Genomic DNA, 16,923 nt, shown 5'->3' with positions numbered 1-16,923 from the left:
CGCCTTACAGGAATTCACCTGAATTCTCAGATTCGCAGACTGACATTGATAATTCTGAAAGTTAATCTCTGCAATGATTATGACAGACAAACTACTCTTGGGCTGACTGCCTGCCTATTGAATATGGCCAAGATACATTAAAACAAAATTCTCCAAACCCATCTCAATGGTACTGTGACACATTGGTTTAGATTTCCATCTGGAAACAGACAATCTTAAACTTTAAATTCCGCTTTTGATCTGAAAAATACGGAAATTCTTCAAAACCTCTTGGTTGTGAGTGGTTTTCAAACATTTTTTGACCTGCATAAATACATGAATAATTTAGCACCTCTAGTTTATACATTGACCTTGTACCTTCCTATGACATCTACCAGGTACATAAAAAAAAGCGTAGCAAAAGTGACTTTGGGACTCTTGAAAGACACATGTGGTGAACTGAATACAGGAAACAGAAATAACAGGTAATTTACACCAATATTTTGCATCAGCCTTCATGGTGATGGACATTATACACGTCACAAAGATATCAGATGGGCAAGGTGCCAATAGGAGGAAAAATCTTCTAATGTTCTCTATCACTGTATACAAAGTTGACAAACTAGTGAAACTAAAGGCAAATTGTCAGAATGTGATGATTTGCATCCTAAAGTGTTAAAAGAAGTGGCTGCAGAGATATTGGAGACAAAAAAAAACTGTTACCCTTCTTCAGAACCTTCAGTCCTGAAGAAAGGTTAAACCCAAAATATTGACTTCTCCACCTCCTGATGCTGCTTGGATAGCAGAGGTATTGGAAGCATTGGCCAAAATGCTCTAGAACTCACTGGTTTCCAGTCAATTGGAAATCGAATAATGTGACACCTCTGTTCAAGAAGGGAGGCAGATAGGAAACTATAGATAAGTTAGCTCAACATCTGTCATTGGGAAAATGCTAGAGTGCATTACGCAGGAAGAAATAGAAGGATATTAAAAAAACTTAACATGATCAGAATCAACATGATATCATGTTGGGGATATCATGTTTGAAGAATTTGCTAGAGTTCTTTGAGGATGTAACAAGAAGAGTTAATGAAGGAGAACTGGTAGCTGCTGTGTATTTGGATTTCCTGGAGGCATTCAATAAGGTTCCACTAAAGGGTGACTGCACAAGACAAGAGCTCCAAAGTCTTCGGAGTAACATATTAACATTTCAATGAGGATTGATTAACACAGAAAACAGTCAGAATTAACAAGTCTTTTTCAGGTTGAAAAGATGTAACTACTGCTGTGTGACAAAGATCAGTCCTGATGCCTCAATTATTTTCTATGTTAATGACTTGGAGAAAGGAGCCAGAGTATAATCGATCCAAATTTACTGACGCTACAAAAATAGGTGGGATGGGCATGTTGTGATGAGGACATAAGGAATTGGCAATAGAATATAAATAGGTTGAGTGAGTGGGCAAAAAACTTGGCAAATATAATGTGAGGTGATTCGCTTTGGTAAGATGGATCAAAAGACACAATCTTAATTAAATAGAGTCTCCAAAAGAAAGTATGCCAAAGAGGGACCTGGGTGCTCTCGTGCATGAAACACCAAATGTTAGCATGCAGGTGCAGTAAGTATGAAGAAGGGAAATTAGTTTTAGCCTTTATTGTTAGGGATTTGGGATTAAAAATAGGGAAGTCTGTTACAACTGTACAGGGTGCTGGTGAGGCCACATCTGGAGTACAGTACAATTTTGGTCTATATTTAATAAGATATATTGACATCATAGGCTGTTCAAAAGAGATTCACTCAGCTAAGTCGTAGATGAAAGGATTGGTTCAGCAAGAACAGCCAAACAGACTATGCCTATATTCAATCATGTTTAGAAGACTGAAGGGTGATCTTACTGAAACCTAAGAGATTCTCATGGATCTTAACAGGATAGGTATAGACACAATGGATTCACAGGTAGGGAAATCTCAAATTATGGGACACTGGCAGCATTCCCAATAATTTTCTTTTTGGTTCTGGGTGTTTGGAATTGGAAGCCAATGCCACAATTACCATGATGGTGCTGATTGTCATGTGCAAAACCTTGGAGTGGAAGAATGGACAGATAACTGAATCTTACCCTTTTTTGACTAGGTCTGAGTGCATTGGAGTTTTTTGGAGGGATTTTCACTGTGAAGCCCACAGGCTTTAATTGCTGCATCTTAAAAATTGCATTGACTATCTACCCAGCCCCTATGGCATCTCTCATGTCAATTTCCTATCATATTGTCCCCATGCACCATTCCCAGAACAACTCAGAACTCAATGGACATCTGCTGAAAGACTGGAATCCCTTGTGCTGGTGCCTTTAAAGGCTCATTGTGCATCTCGACAAACATATCTGTTCTGTAACCACGCACCCCCACCCCCACCCCCACCCCCAACAAGACTGGTCCAAACACCAGAGCTGTACCTCCACAGCCCCATGGTCTGCTCCACCACAGCCCTCATTGAAATATGGGCTTGCTGTCAGTCCACCTTCATCTTCTTAGATTCTCAGCAACCAACATCCCAACAGAGGCAGACCCCCATGACGCTCAGTGGAAATTATCTAAAATGGTAACAGAAGGAGTGAAAGAGTTTGAGATCTCAGAAGAGTCATTAATAGCATATCCTGCAGTTGAGGACTGAGCACACAACACCCACACAGTGAGAGATGCTGCATCCTGATAATGAAGGACATGTCCCCATCATCCATCCAAAGGCTTATCCTGTGCAGCAGCTTGGTGAAGGTGCTGCTGTGTCAGAGTCATGTTATAAAGTCAAAAGCATGTATGTTCACTTTAAAATAGAAAGTGCTTTCTGAATACTGAAGTAAACAAAGGGCAGGCCCAGCTTTCCAAAGGGAACGGCTGGGAGATGGGCTGTTCCAAAATACATACACGTAACAATTGGCTGTTAAATGGATACGTGAGTTTTGGTTGCTGTTTTGACAACAATTCAAATTTAGCCAACTAGTTTAAATTGTGCTCAGGATACTAAAACCCAATAGAGTTTAAACTTGACAACATCAGATCAATGACAGGGTACCATGTTGGGAGCTATAAAACCAGGGCATGTTGAAAATGTGGTCAGAGCAATTGCTGTACAGCCAGAGACCTATCAGTCTAATATCTTGCTCTGAAAGAAATTAGAAGACACTCAATATCAAAAAGGTTTATTTTCCTGTAAAGCATCCTCGCCATAAAAAAGACAGACAACAACCCAGGGAGATTAGCAGACAAAAGATTGAAGACAGCAGAGAAGACAGAGACTCTGTGGACTTGAGATTAAGTTAATGTAATGTTTAATTAAGTTAATGTTATTGGAACAGCATGTTAATAGAATTGTATTCAGTTAGGGGAAAGAGTGTTCGGTTTGTTAATACATTTGTTTAGTGTTCACTATTAGAGTTAGGAAAATAAACTGTAATTTTTTTTTAAATAGTGGAAATTAGGAATTCTCTGTTGCTCACTGACATTTTAACCAATTACGAGGTGAGGTGAGCTTTTCTGGGTGTTTGGTTTTAATTAACAGAGAGGTTCAACCCACACATCCTAACAATTACCACCCAATATAATCAAGAACAGAAAGTCTGCAGTGTTCTGACACCCTTTCCATTCCAGAACAGATGGAATACTCAACACTCTCATTCAGTATTCAGTCATTTATTCAGTTCTGACCATTGTTATATTTATATAACAGATGAAGTGATGTTGTGTGGCTCACACAGGACCCTGGGAAGTAACGCGAGTCATGGTTCCACTTTGGTCTTTTGTAATATCACTGCTGCTCACTTCAACATTATTGAGATTCCAAGTTCAATTTTTGAGCTGCAATGGCAATGTAGCAAATGGCCCCTAAGCACCCTCACTCTACATGTGTGGCAAATAGGCAATTAAATTAATGCAACTTAATAGTAGCCGAGGTTTGTAAACGGCTGCTTCATTCATTTCACAGAATCCCCAGAATCATAGAATCCCTACAGTGTGGAAGCAGATCATTCAGCCTATCAAGTTCACATTAACCCTCTGAACAGCATCCCACCCAGACTACCCTATCCCTGTAACCCTGCATTTCCCATGGGAATCCACCTAGCCTACACATCCCTGGACAATTTAGCATGGCCAATTCACTTAACCTACATATCTTTGGGCTGACAGGGGAAACCGGAGCACTCAAAAGAAAGTCATGCAGACACAGGGAGAATGTGCAAACTCCACACAGACAGTCACCTGAGGCTGGAATTGACCCTGGGTCCCTGGCTTGTGAGGTAGTGTGCTAACCACTGAGCACCATGCTGCTGACGTCTGTCGCTCCAGGTGTGATGGTGTCCAGCACAACCATTACAGTAAGCACCACAACCATTGCACAGTTTCGCCCTAAGAAATTACACTAAATCTACCTACCCTCACCATTCTCCCAGCCACTTTCTACCAACACTCCTAATCTAGAGAACAGAAAGTGCTTGCACAGACCACAGCTCCCACTGGACACTTAACACTGGGCCCCACTTGGTTGCCAGGTTCCTCTCCCTAAACTGTGTGTGAGCTGTGCCCACACTGGACAGGACCATGATCTCTGACCAACAAAAGACCCCTCTTAACTGAGGACTAGCTCCACCAGTTTCTGACATGGCCATTTGGTTCAATGAATGAGCAGTATGCTTGCTGAACTGGCAGCTGGCAAAGGTGCTGGAATGATGTCTTAGTGTGCTATCAAGATGCGTTTTTCCCACAGACTGATCCCTGCTGCCAAGCAGCACACCTACACAAAAAGTCACCTCAATATGGCAGTTCTGAAAGTCTTTTTCTCTGCTGAAGTGCCTACATGCTAACAGGCCTGATAAGGCATGGCTGCTGTGAACATGCAGGAAGGCAGTAACGGAGCAAGCGCTAAGGGAGCAAGCGGACAGCACCAACATGGAGCTTGGTCCACTCAGAATTGGAAGGTTGATCCGTATGTGCAAAGACTTTTTGCTGCAGCCTTTCAATGCTGGTTACTGGTACTTACTGCAACGCAAGTCTTGGCTTCCTAAGCAATGGGCTGGTATACTAAAGAGGTACCAGGAGGATCATCAGAGGATTGCAGATAGAGTCACAGTCATGCAGCATGGAAAAAGAGCCTTCGTCCAACTCATCCATGCTGCCCCGACATCTCAATCTGACCATGCACATTTGCCAGCGTTTGGCCCATATCCCTCTGAACCCTTCCACTTCATATACCCATCCCAGATGCCTTTTAAATGTTGTAATTGTACCAGCATCCACCATTTCCTCTGGCAGCTCATTCCATACATGCACCACCCTCTGTGTGAAAAAGTTGCCGGCTTGGGTCCCTTTTAAATCTTTTCACTCTCACCTTAAATCTGTGCCCTCTAGATTTGGATTCCCCCACCCTAGGAGAAAAGATCTTTGCTATTCACCTTATCCATTTTTGAATGTTATGTTAACTAGTTAACAGATTCAACTTTAAATGTTTGTACTACATCTCTATTCTTTAGTCTCCATGTGTTTATTTGCGTAAAAGAAGATTGATAACTGTATTTGCATGTTAGACAACAATCAAGTCAATGTATATTGGGGCAGCACATTAAATATTGCATAAAATGCCTTCCTATGGAACCTTCTCAAAAATTCTATGCAGTTTATTAATCTCCATTCTTTCTTTGTTGTTATTGGCAATGTATGTTGAATTTTGAATGATAACTTAAGCGAAATCCAGATTTCATGCGATTTCAGAAGCCCCTAAAATCAGTTTAAGAACTGAAATGATTTTTAATGTAGCGGCTGATGGCAAATTTACAAATTTGCACATACTTACCTCCATATCATCTGGTGAAATTTTGAGGTGTTCACTAACATTGTTGCTGTTCAACATAGGCATTAACTTGACTGAGCTTTATGCTTTCATAAGTGAACTGCCTTTTTGGTTTCAAAACTGAATTTTAGAGAAAGGCATAACACAACATTAAAAGGAAATAACACCTGCAGCATTATGATTTCTTCGGATGAATAGCAAGATAGTATCTTACTTCCGTGGCGTGACAGGACAGCACAAAGCTGAACAGCACTCATGGTGGCATAATAGGAGGGGTTCAGAGTGAGGGAGAAAGTTACAAAGTCAGCGTTCACACACATGAGAAACATAATGCAGTGTGATAAACAAGACGGGCAGTCTGCACACTGCCATTTGCTAAATGTTTTGTCTGTACTAGACACCTGGCTTTAAGAGACAAAATCAGTGTTAAAATATATTCGTTTTTCTTTCTGAACACCTTGCATTTAGAAAAAGACAAAAAATGGGAGGGGTGGGGAATTGAAAATGGAAAGCATTGCAGAGCTTCCGAAAGAGCATGTCCAGAAGGATCAAGGACATAATCAATTTGGCTACGTCCAAGGAACAGAAAATGTGCAATTACTGAGGAACTGAAGTCTCTGAAAATATGGCTGCCAAATATGCTGGTGTCACAAAACTAGGTAGGAAATTAAGTTGTCAAGAGGATATAAAAAAAGGGTACAAATAGATATAGATAGGTTAAGTGAATGGACAAAGATCTGGCAATAGAGTATAATGTGGGAAAATGTAAAGTTTTCCATTTAAGAAGAATAAGAAAAAGCATATCATCTAAATAGTGATAGATTGCAGATCACAGAATGCACAGGGATCTGGGTATCCACATGCACGAATTACCAAAGGTTAATCTGCAGGAATAGCAAACAATTAAGAAATAAAAGAGATAATTTAGTACAAAGGGAACTGAAGACAAGAGTAGGTTATGCTTCAATTTTATAGGTCAGTAGTGAGACAGCATCTTAAGTACTGTGCGCAACACATTGTTAGAACCCTTGCTGACATTTCATTATCTTAACTTCATTCTTTTATCAATTTGAGTTGGAGCTGTAAACTGGTAACAAAGCTAAAAATCAACTTTTGGACAGTGGGTAACAGCTTCTGTTAAATGGAACACAAACCAAACAAATTTTAGCTTGTTCACGAGGCATGCCTGCACATTAATTGTGGCTTGGTTCCTAACCAAGATTCTGCCGTTACCAGACAAAAGCACTATGCTAAACAGAAGGTGACTATTAGTGAGGCTAGTACCTGGGAATTGATTCTAGCAAGTCTGGAAAAGACCTCATGTTCAAACAAGTGACAGAAGTTGAATGTATCTTGGACCTCGTGGAGGAGAGGTCCCTCTGTCTGGGAGTAGTCACAGTTTGAATTGGGTTTTGGACTGTCATTTTCCACTGAAAACAATCTGGCTGTTAGTACTCCAGCATGGGGATTTGAAAGCTCCATGCCTGACCTCCCATGAGCCTCTTGGGAACTCAAAGAATAGATGAGTATTCGTACCTTTATCTGAGGGAGCTGTAAAAGTGATCTTGAACACCATCTTCAGAAAATCGACCAAGAAACCATCATTTATGCCTGTAGAACAACGGCTCAAGAAAACCACAAATTAGACGGCCAGTTGCATTTTTGTTTTATTTATCTCTTTGCTTGTCTTGTCTGTCTTTTCTGAATTGGGCTGAAAATGAAAGTTGCATGTTTATGGCATAGACCAATCATATTACTTTGTTGAATTTTGTTCTGCTAATGTTACAATACAGTTGATAAATTGCCAAAACTTTGGTTTAAGATACAAACCAATATCTGGAATTGATTATTTAGAGGATCTGGGATCGATTATTCAAATGTTTGTTTAGGAATGAAGGGGGTCAATTGTACATCTTTGAAGGTTTTCATTTTACTGTGCTGTGAATACAGAGATAGAAAGATTTGGTTTGGTTATCCGTTTCTGTGTCTTAATAATTAGAGTCAGTTCAGAGAGGGTTAATTAGACTAATAACTGGCATAGGCAAGTTGTTTTTACAAAGAAAGATTGAATAGACTTGGTTTGTATCTGTTGGAGTTTAAAAGGTTAGGAGGAATCTTTATGGAAATATAAAAAGATCCCAGAGCTTGACAGGCTACACGTGGAGAGGACATTTCCTTTTATGTAAGAATCTAGAACAAGGGACCACTGTAATCATCACATCATCCATTCAAAACAAAGTTGAGGCAATTGTTTTTTCCCCCAAGAGGATTGAGAGTTATTGGCATGCCCTTCCTGGAAAAAGGTGTTGAAACAGAGGTCTTGAACATTTTTAAGGCCAAGATAGATTGATTCTTGTTAGCATGAGAGGTGAAGAGTCATCAGTAGGCCGGAATGTGGATTTGAGGTTAAATATCAGATCAGCTTGCCCTGATGCTAATATTTGCGGATTAGAGGTGAGTATAGGCTGAAGCACATGGATTCTGCCCTGGGATACAGTTTCACCACACACATACAACACACACACACACACACAATCTGCTAGGTACCCACTCAGGTTTCCATGTCAACTTTTCTTGAGTCTAGCTTGTTTGATGAGATAGGAAGCTGAATATCAATGAGATGAATTGTGTTATCAATGTATTTAACAGGTAATAAACCCCTTAAGCTAGGAGGCATGCATTTAAGGTGAGAGGGTCAAAGTTCAAAGGAGATGTGAGGGGTAAGTTTTTTTGAGCATAGAGTGGTAAGAGTCTAGAATGTGCTTCTGGGGTGGTGCTGGTGGTAAAGGCAGATATGATTAGGGGCGATTATGGGACATTTGGGCAAACACATGAATTTAGGATATCTGGTCGACATGGATGAGTTAGACCAAAGGGCCTATTTCTTTGCTGCTCATCTCTAAGACTCTACGAGTATGCAAGGAATAGAATGAAATGGATCAAAGACAGGCAGAAGGAATTAGCTTATGCTCAGCACAACATAGTGGGCCAAAGAGCCTGTTCCTGTGCTGTCCTGTTCTATGTTATATTTGGCAACTCATCGCTGCTTGGGAGGAACTTGCCATGGGACTTGTGAAAAATGTAAAGGACGAAGCGAGATTATCTTGATGTTGAGATAGGCCTCGTCGGACACTCTCATCCGATTCTACTAGACTTCTCATCCAATTCTGTCACACATCTCGCCATAGCCCAGGTCACTCTGACCTCTAGAAGATACCACGAACAAAGAGATGCTCACTTAAATCAAAGGTGCGAAGGAATTTCTTTTCAGAGGGTAGTGAACATCTGCAATTTTCTACCCTAATGTTGTGGTGGCTAAACGACTGCAAGTATTTCAAGCAGATTGACAGAGTTTTGAAATATTGAGGAGTGATCTCCTCTGGTGGTGAGACAGGCTCGGTACTCAATGGCCATCTCCTGCACTTATTTACTATGCTATACAGGAGAGCTGGCTCCTCAAGAGATTCAGAGAGGCCACCCCAGTCCTAGATGTGAATATCTCTCACTACCATCCCAGGAATGCATTAGGACTTCCCATTTGATTTTGAACTCTAACGCTGTGATAAGCTTTCCCCATCAATTCCTTTCAGCATTTTTTTTAAATTCCAAATGAAAAGTAGTTTCATGTTTGCAATATTTTACAGGCCACTCATAATCACAAAACATTTCAAAGCTCTTCACAGCCTCCTTAGTATTTTTGAAATGGAGTCAGTATTTAATGGAAAACTTGCATGCAGTAAGCTTCCACATAATTAAATAAATGATCAGCGAATGCATTAGTAATGTCAGTTGATAGGTAAATGTTAACCAGGCAATACACTTTCTTAAAGTGTGCCATGGAACCGTTTATTCCCAGTTAAGAAACAGGGTGAACATCAGTGTAATATTTCATCTGAAAGATGTGTTTCATTTTGAAGCTTACATCACTAACTTCACTTAGCTGTCAACTGAGATTATGTGCTTAAAGTTGCAAAATGGGGTCTGTACTCACTATTTTATGACTCAGATGTAAAAATTTAGCAGGAATGCTACAAGTGTCATTCAAATCTTTGCAATAAGTAGGGTAATAACTGACTATATAGATTAACATTTGCTTTTTCACATTTTTCTGGTCTTTACTACTTTTGACATTCTGTATTGGCACAGAGAGTACAATAGGGAAGAATGTCTAACAGCTCTGATCCAGGATTCTAATGATGAGCATCATCTGCAAGCACAGAATTATTTCATTTAATAACTACTTAAGACATCTTCATACCACAGCAATAAATCTGTTCCTGAGAACGTTGCTATCCTTCCTGACCAGCAAAATGAAGCGGCCTGTTTGCAGGACTGGAGGGAAGGGGTGGGTGCTGCTGTGATCTACCTCACTCTGGGGATGCAGATGGGGTGTTAGGGGTTAGCTGCTGAAAGCAACATCCCTTCCCTTGTTTCTGACTCCCCCTCCCCCCGCCTGGTGGCCCTGGACTTTGGCATTGCTCTGTTGTCAGCAGGACATCCTTGTCCCAGGAAGTGAACCCAGCACTCAGGCCACTAGGTGATCCCTTACGTGGCTGGTATATACATGATCTAATGGTCTTTGCTGTTCATGGAAGTGAGAAAGTCCCACCCATTTTATGCAGGAAAAGCAGAAGGTTCTGTCCGTTGTTTCATAAAGGATGACTTTTCATCAGATATGAATTCTTACGAAAGGTCACCAGCACAGCAAGTTTTCTTTCCCCCCCACCCCTCTCATTGCTTTTTCTGTGTTTGTTTTGGGTTTCCTGCATGTTATTGGAAATCATGATCGAAAAGTCAGGAATTTGGACCAGAAATAAAAATGACTCTATTTTTTTTTACTGTTATCAGACAAAAAGACTAAATTAATACAAATATAAACTAACAACCTTGAGATCAGACTGCAATCTCACAAAGGTTATTGCTAACTGTAGAAAGGTGCAGCACGAACCTGGGGATACTTATGCAAACAACACAGAAAGCTAGCACACAAGGGCAGCAGGTAATCAGGAACGTTAAAGGAGTTTGGGCCCTTATTTCAAGAGGGTTGGAGAGCAAGAGTAGGAAAGTCTTACTACAACTGTACAAGGTGGTGGTGAGACCATATCTAGAAAACAGTTAGCAGTTTAGGTCCCCTTATTTAAGGAAAGATATTATTCTGGTGTAGAGGGATTGTCTTATGAGCAAAGATTAAACAGGTTAGGACTCTACACAATGGAATTTAAAAGGAAGACCAGATGATCTAATTGAAACAGGATGCTTAAGGAGCTTGAAGGGGTAAATCTCCTCAATCCCCTCATGGGAGTCTCAGAATTAAGGGACGCAATTTAAGACTGAGATGAAGAATTTTTTTCTTTTAGAAGAATAAGCATCTTTGAATCCTCTGGCCACAGAGAGCTGTGAAGGTAGAGTTCTTGTGTATATTTAAGGTTGAGATAAATATTTGATCAGTAGGGAAATCAAGGGTTATAGGGAAAACAGCAGGGAAATGGACGTGAGGAGCCTCCGATCAGCCATAGTCCTAATGTTTGGCAGAGTAAGCTTGAGAGGCTGAATGGCCTACTCCTGTTCCTCTTTCTTATGGTCTAAGAAAGCAAGATAGAATAATGGAGCACTTAAGGTTGACTATATTTCAGATATGTTCAAAATTCTGCACTCAGCCATATATTAGGCTGTAATGCTTCGCTTTTCTAATACAGTTTGCATTAAAAGGACATCAATTATTAAACCCTATTCTGAGAATTCTGCAGAATATTTGTTCTTAGAAAACGCAAGGTGATTTGATTCTTGCCAAATCTAACTATTCTTCCATTTTAATCTCTTTAGTAAGAAATAGCTGGAAATAAAGATTACAGGGTCACACTGATCTTCATCTGGCATAGGCTTGTGAACATGCATACATACATCTAGCAGCTGGGGTGGTGGGATGGAAGGGAGGGAATTCTGGTCTCTATTCTTTACAGAATAATTAGATCCCCCTCTGCTTGGAATGGAGACATTCTCCCTCTCTCTCTCTCCACGTCTCAGTTGTAAGTTTATATTTTTATATTGGAGGGAAGGGGTTAGTGATGGTGGGTGGTTGCTATGGAGAAGAAACCAAGAAAGAAATAGAACTCAAGGCTTTACCGACAACTGCCGGTGAAAAAAATGTTGGATCAAAAAGATCGAAGATAATGATCAGTTTTCAATGATTAAAAATGAAAAAAAAAATTTCACATCCAAGTTTATATATAATCTAAGCTCCACTGACACACGGCTATCTTGTCTGAAGCATGTTTTAAACACCACTACTAGGTTATATTAGCAGATTTGCTGTGCCACTGCATATGTAAATTGCTGTGCTGCATTGATAAAATGAAGACAGACAATTACAGTTAGGGTTAATACATTACACTAATGTGTTCATTTTTCTGAATTTAGCTGCACTCAACCACCTTATTCAAGGTGATAAATTTATCATACAACTTGCAGATTTGAACATCGTTTGATACCAGAACACATGATCAATGCTTACCAAGCAACTTCCCTGATATCGAAACAAAGTTTGGTTTGAGAAACCTTGTACAGTGCTTTATTGAGAAAAATAACATTTTGTTTATGATAAACAAAAGCACATTATAGCAAATGAAAAGCTCCAAATAGAAGAATAATTTAACAGCTGACAATAGTTTTGCAAAAAATTTCAACTGAACAAATAGCAGCTCCTTTTCTTGTGCAATTACCAGCTTACCATAGTTGGGACCAGTTTCGGACACTGCATACGAGGCTACAGTACATTTATTTAGAAAGTGGTCCACCAACTAATGGTCCTAATTATTTTCAGTAATGCTACAAGAAAAGCCATATAGTGCTTTTTATTCTGGACAACATGAAAAAAATAAATACTAAAATAAATAGGGCTTTTTTGCCGAGTACACAATCACAACCCTTGGAAGATATGGCGAGACAGTTTAGATCTCACAATTTCATAATTAGTGTCTACTGTGAAAAACACTGTTAAAAGCTATCCATTAACAAACAGTTAAACTTGCCAAAATATCTTAAAATCCATATTCTGTAATACACCAAATGTAGTGCTGGAGCTATCACTCCAACTTGTGATTCTGCGAGTTGTGTCCTTATGTACAATTGTATACGGTTGCATTACCATCGAGCTGTTTTAGCAGCTAATTTCACTAAATGCATTGTCAACTGACCAAGAAAGCAGTGCAAAGCTCAATACTGACTTACCAAACAAGGATTCCAAGCTCAAAGTCCAAGCTTATTCCTGGCACAAACCTTCTTCTCGCAACACATATGTAACAACAGCCAGATTTTAAATTTTTGGATGCACTACAGATGTGCGCTGAACTTTCAAAGATAATTGCGTTTAATTGGAACAGCACTTATTGTACCAGCTGACAGTCTGAACTTGAAAAATGAGCCATGGGAATCTTTGTCTGAGAAACTGACCAACAAAAGGATTGTTTAATAGAGCACAGTGTACTGAATGTCTTCTGTGGTCAGGTTGCCACCACGTGTCTTCAGAAAGTAGTTACATTCAAGAATAAATAGTGATAACTTCACAACCACCACCTCGTACCAACAGTACTCTCTCCAGACCTTCTGTAAGTACCTCCAGAAATTCCATATCTTCAAACAATGTGTCAAGGATATCTGATAACAGTCCATTTGAAAACATTGTTCACATATTTTAGGTTTGTGCTATAACATAGTTGTAGTTGTCTATGAGTGCAAAAATGCCCAATTAAAAGGTTAGAAAGAAATATTAGCAATGTTCGAACCTGAAAGGATGATTAACTTTGATAATTATGAAAATAACTGGCCTATCTTGTGCTCAGCATACTACAGCAGGGAAGGCCAAACCATTTTCAATTGCTTTAATGACTGTCCCGGCATCATATATTGCTGGTTCGTTGGTCCAGGGGTGTGATTCTTGCTTCAGGTGAATGGCGCGAATGCGAGAGACCACATTTTCAAATCCCGGGTTAGTCATGGTGTTCTGCTTATGACGGCAGTAGGGCTCAGTGGTTAGCACTGCTACCTCACAGAGTCAGGGACCTGGGTTCAATTCCATTCTTTGTGGAGTTTGCACATTCTCCACCCCCTCCATGTGCATGAGTTTCCTCCAGGTGCTCTGGTTTCCTCCCACAGTCCAAGATGTGCAGTTTAGGTGGATTGGCCATGTTAAATTGCTTGTAGTATCGAAGGATATGCAGGCTAGGTTGGTTAGCCATTGGAAATGTGGAGTTACAGGATAGGGAAGGGGTGTTTGTCTGGGTGGGATGCTCTCCAGAGGTCAGTTTGGACTTGACGGGCTGAATGGCCTACATCTACACTTTAGGGATTCTATGAGGAAGAATTCAAACATGAGATTGCTGATGATAGCACAGAGTTAAATGCCACTTGCAATTTCTCGGATAATGAGGAAACTTGCTCAAAGACGGACGAGACCCAGATATATTAGTGTTTGGATAATAAGCCAAAGTAAAATTTTTGCCATACAAGTGCTAGGCATAACCATCTCTACAGTATAGTCTTGCAAATTACACTGAAATAAACAGTATTACCAACACAGAATCCCTCACCATCAACATGCTGGGGATGACCGGGTGGGTGTGGTGGGGCGGGAAGAAAAGGATCACAAACAACCAGAAGTTAAACTGCAAGAGCCACATAAACACTTTGGGTACAGTGGAGTAAGTCAGAGCTGTGTATTCGGTATGACTTGCTTATCTGGGACTCCTGCACAGCTTGAGACAGGCACATGATGGCATACTCCCTATTTGCTTTGGTGAGTATATCACCCAAATGCCCAATCTCTATCATTCAGGCCAAAGAGGCAGCAGGTGCACAAGAGCACTGCCGCTTCTACTTCCCTGTTCAAGTCATCCACAATCCTGACTTGAAAATATATTATCTTTACTTTGACATCTTGAAGATTGAATCCTGAGATTGTGTGTACTTGCACTGTGCAGAGTACATTCAGGATATTTACCACAGAGACAGCAGTCTTTCAAGAAAACAGATCACCATCAAGGGTGGTACTGGAAGGGTAATAAAGCTCACACTCCATGAACTAGTCAAAAACGGGACCAGGGACCATGCACCAGAGCCTGACAAAGTGACTTATAGGAATGAAGAACCCTCGTGGCTTGAAAGACATTTTCGAAAAAGAAAGTTGGGAGAAATTTAAATAGATTTAAATAAATAGAAGAAAGTGTGTTTTGAACTTGAAAGTACTAGCAGGCCAGGCACCGATAGAGATCAGAGAGCCGAGGAGTGATTGGCATGTAAGATTTGGTGCTGGGTAGGTCACAGGCAGGAAATATTTGTATGAATTTAATTTGTATAGCATGAAAGAAGGGAGGTCAACAAAGAAAGAAACAGAATAATACTCGCGGGATGACATAAACTCTACATGAGAAGTTCAAGTGTGGATGAACTGAGGCAGATGAGAAGCTGAGTGTTATTGTAGAAGAGGTAGGAGGCATCTCTGTGTGGTGAACAGTTTAGGGGCTTTATTTAGCTTATGTTTAAATTGGATAGGAAGACTGCTGGTGGATCCAGCCCAATATATGGACTGAACCAGGGGCAAAGGAATAAAGCTTACTTTGGAGTCCAAAAGATGATAAGTTAAATCTTGGAACACCAAAGTTAAGCAAACTGGCCTCCATCTACGGTTGGATATTATGTAGGTGTCCAAATCACATGAGCATGTTGACAGAGGTAGGAGAAAGGTAAGGATTGGTTGTCAATATGCATGTGGATGCTGAATGCACATTTCCAGATGATGTTAGTTGACTAAAGAGAGACTTGGGATAATATGGAGGGATTACAGATCATGATCAAACTTTAATGATCAAATAAAACATAAGTTTGCCTATGATCAGTCCAGCTTTAGCAAGGAATGGAAACCAAATTGAATATTTTCAAGCACAAACCTACATGGAAAATAAAACATTCAAAAAGGAAATTGTCAGAAAACAGAGAAAGAGGAGGGGAGTAGGACTAATTAGAGTCATAGGGTCATAGAGGTGTACAGCATGGAAACAGACCCTTCTGTCCAACCCGTCCATGCCGACCAGATATCCCAACCCAATCTAGTCCCACCTGCCAGCACCCGGCCCAAATCCCTCCAAACCCTTCCTATTCATATACCCATCCAAATGCCTCTTAAATGTTGCAATTGTACCAGCCTCCACCAAATCCTCTGGCAGCTCATTCCATACACGTACCACACGCTGCATGAAAAAGTTGCCCCTTAGGATTCTTTTATATCTTTCCCCTCTCACCCTAAACCTTCTGGACTCCCTGACTGCAGGGAAAAGACTTTGTCTATTTATCCTATCCATGCCCCTCAATTTTGTAAATCTCTATAAGGTCACCCCTCAGCCTCCAACGATCCAGGGAAAACAGCCCCAGCCTGTTCAGCCTCTCCCTGTAGCTCAGATCCTCCAACCCTGGCAACATCCTTGTAAATCTTTTCTGAACTCTTTCAAGTTTCACAACATCTTTCCGATAAGAAGGAGACAGAATTGCATGCAATATTCCAACAGTGGCCTAACCAATGTCCTTTTACAGCCGCAATGTGACCTCCCAACTTCTGTACTCAATACTCTGACCAATAAAGGAAAGCATACCAAACGCCTTCTTCACTATCCTATCTACCTGCAATTCCACTTTCAAGGAGCTATGAACCTGCACTCCAAGGTCTCTTTGTTCAGCAACACTCCCTAGGACCTTACCATTATGTGTATAAGTCCTGCAAAGATTTGCTTTCCCAAAATGCAGAACTTCGCATTTATCTGAATTAAACTCCATCTGTCACTTCTCAGCCCATTGGCCCATCTGGTCCAGATCCTGTTGTAATCGGAGGTAACCCTCTTTGCTGTCCACTACACCTCCAATTTTGGTGTCATCTGCAAACTTACTAACTGTACCTCTTATTCTCGCATCCAAATCATTTATGTAAATGACAAAAAGTAGAGGGCCCAGCACCGATCTTTGTGGCACTCCACTGGTCACAGGCCTCCAGTCTGAAAAAAAAAACCTCCATCACCACCCTCTGTCTTCTACCTTTCAGCCAGTTCTGTATCCAAATGGCT

General features: G+C 40.5%; 1 protein-coding gene across 2 annotated transcripts in view; it reads right to left on the bottom strand.

Moving 5' to 3' along the window:
• Positions 1-12,358: 12,358 nt before the first annotated feature.
• slc12a4 (solute carrier family 12 member 4) overlaps positions 12,359-16,923 on the bottom strand; it is a 166,950-nt gene continuing 162,385 nt past the window's right edge. For both annotated transcript variants that reach the window (XM_043707017.2, XM_087995916.1), the window contains exon 24: positions 12,359-13,447. In XM_043707017.2, the coding sequence (XP_043562952.1) occupies positions 13,356-13,447 (92 nt within the window). In that variant the 3' untranslated portion in view covers positions 12,359-13,355. The remainder of the gene's footprint in view (positions 13,448-16,923) is intronic.

Source organism: Chiloscyllium plagiosum, unplaced genomic scaffold (assembly GCF_037043375.1).
Source record: "Chiloscyllium plagiosum isolate Xiang-an unplaced genomic scaffold, Cpla_swu_hap1 HiC_scaffold_17, whole genome shotgun sequence".
Taxonomy (NCBI): domain Eukaryota; kingdom Metazoa; phylum Chordata; class Chondrichthyes; order Orectolobiformes; family Hemiscylliidae; genus Chiloscyllium; species Chiloscyllium plagiosum.
This window is presented reverse-complemented; position numbering and strand designations above follow the sequence as displayed.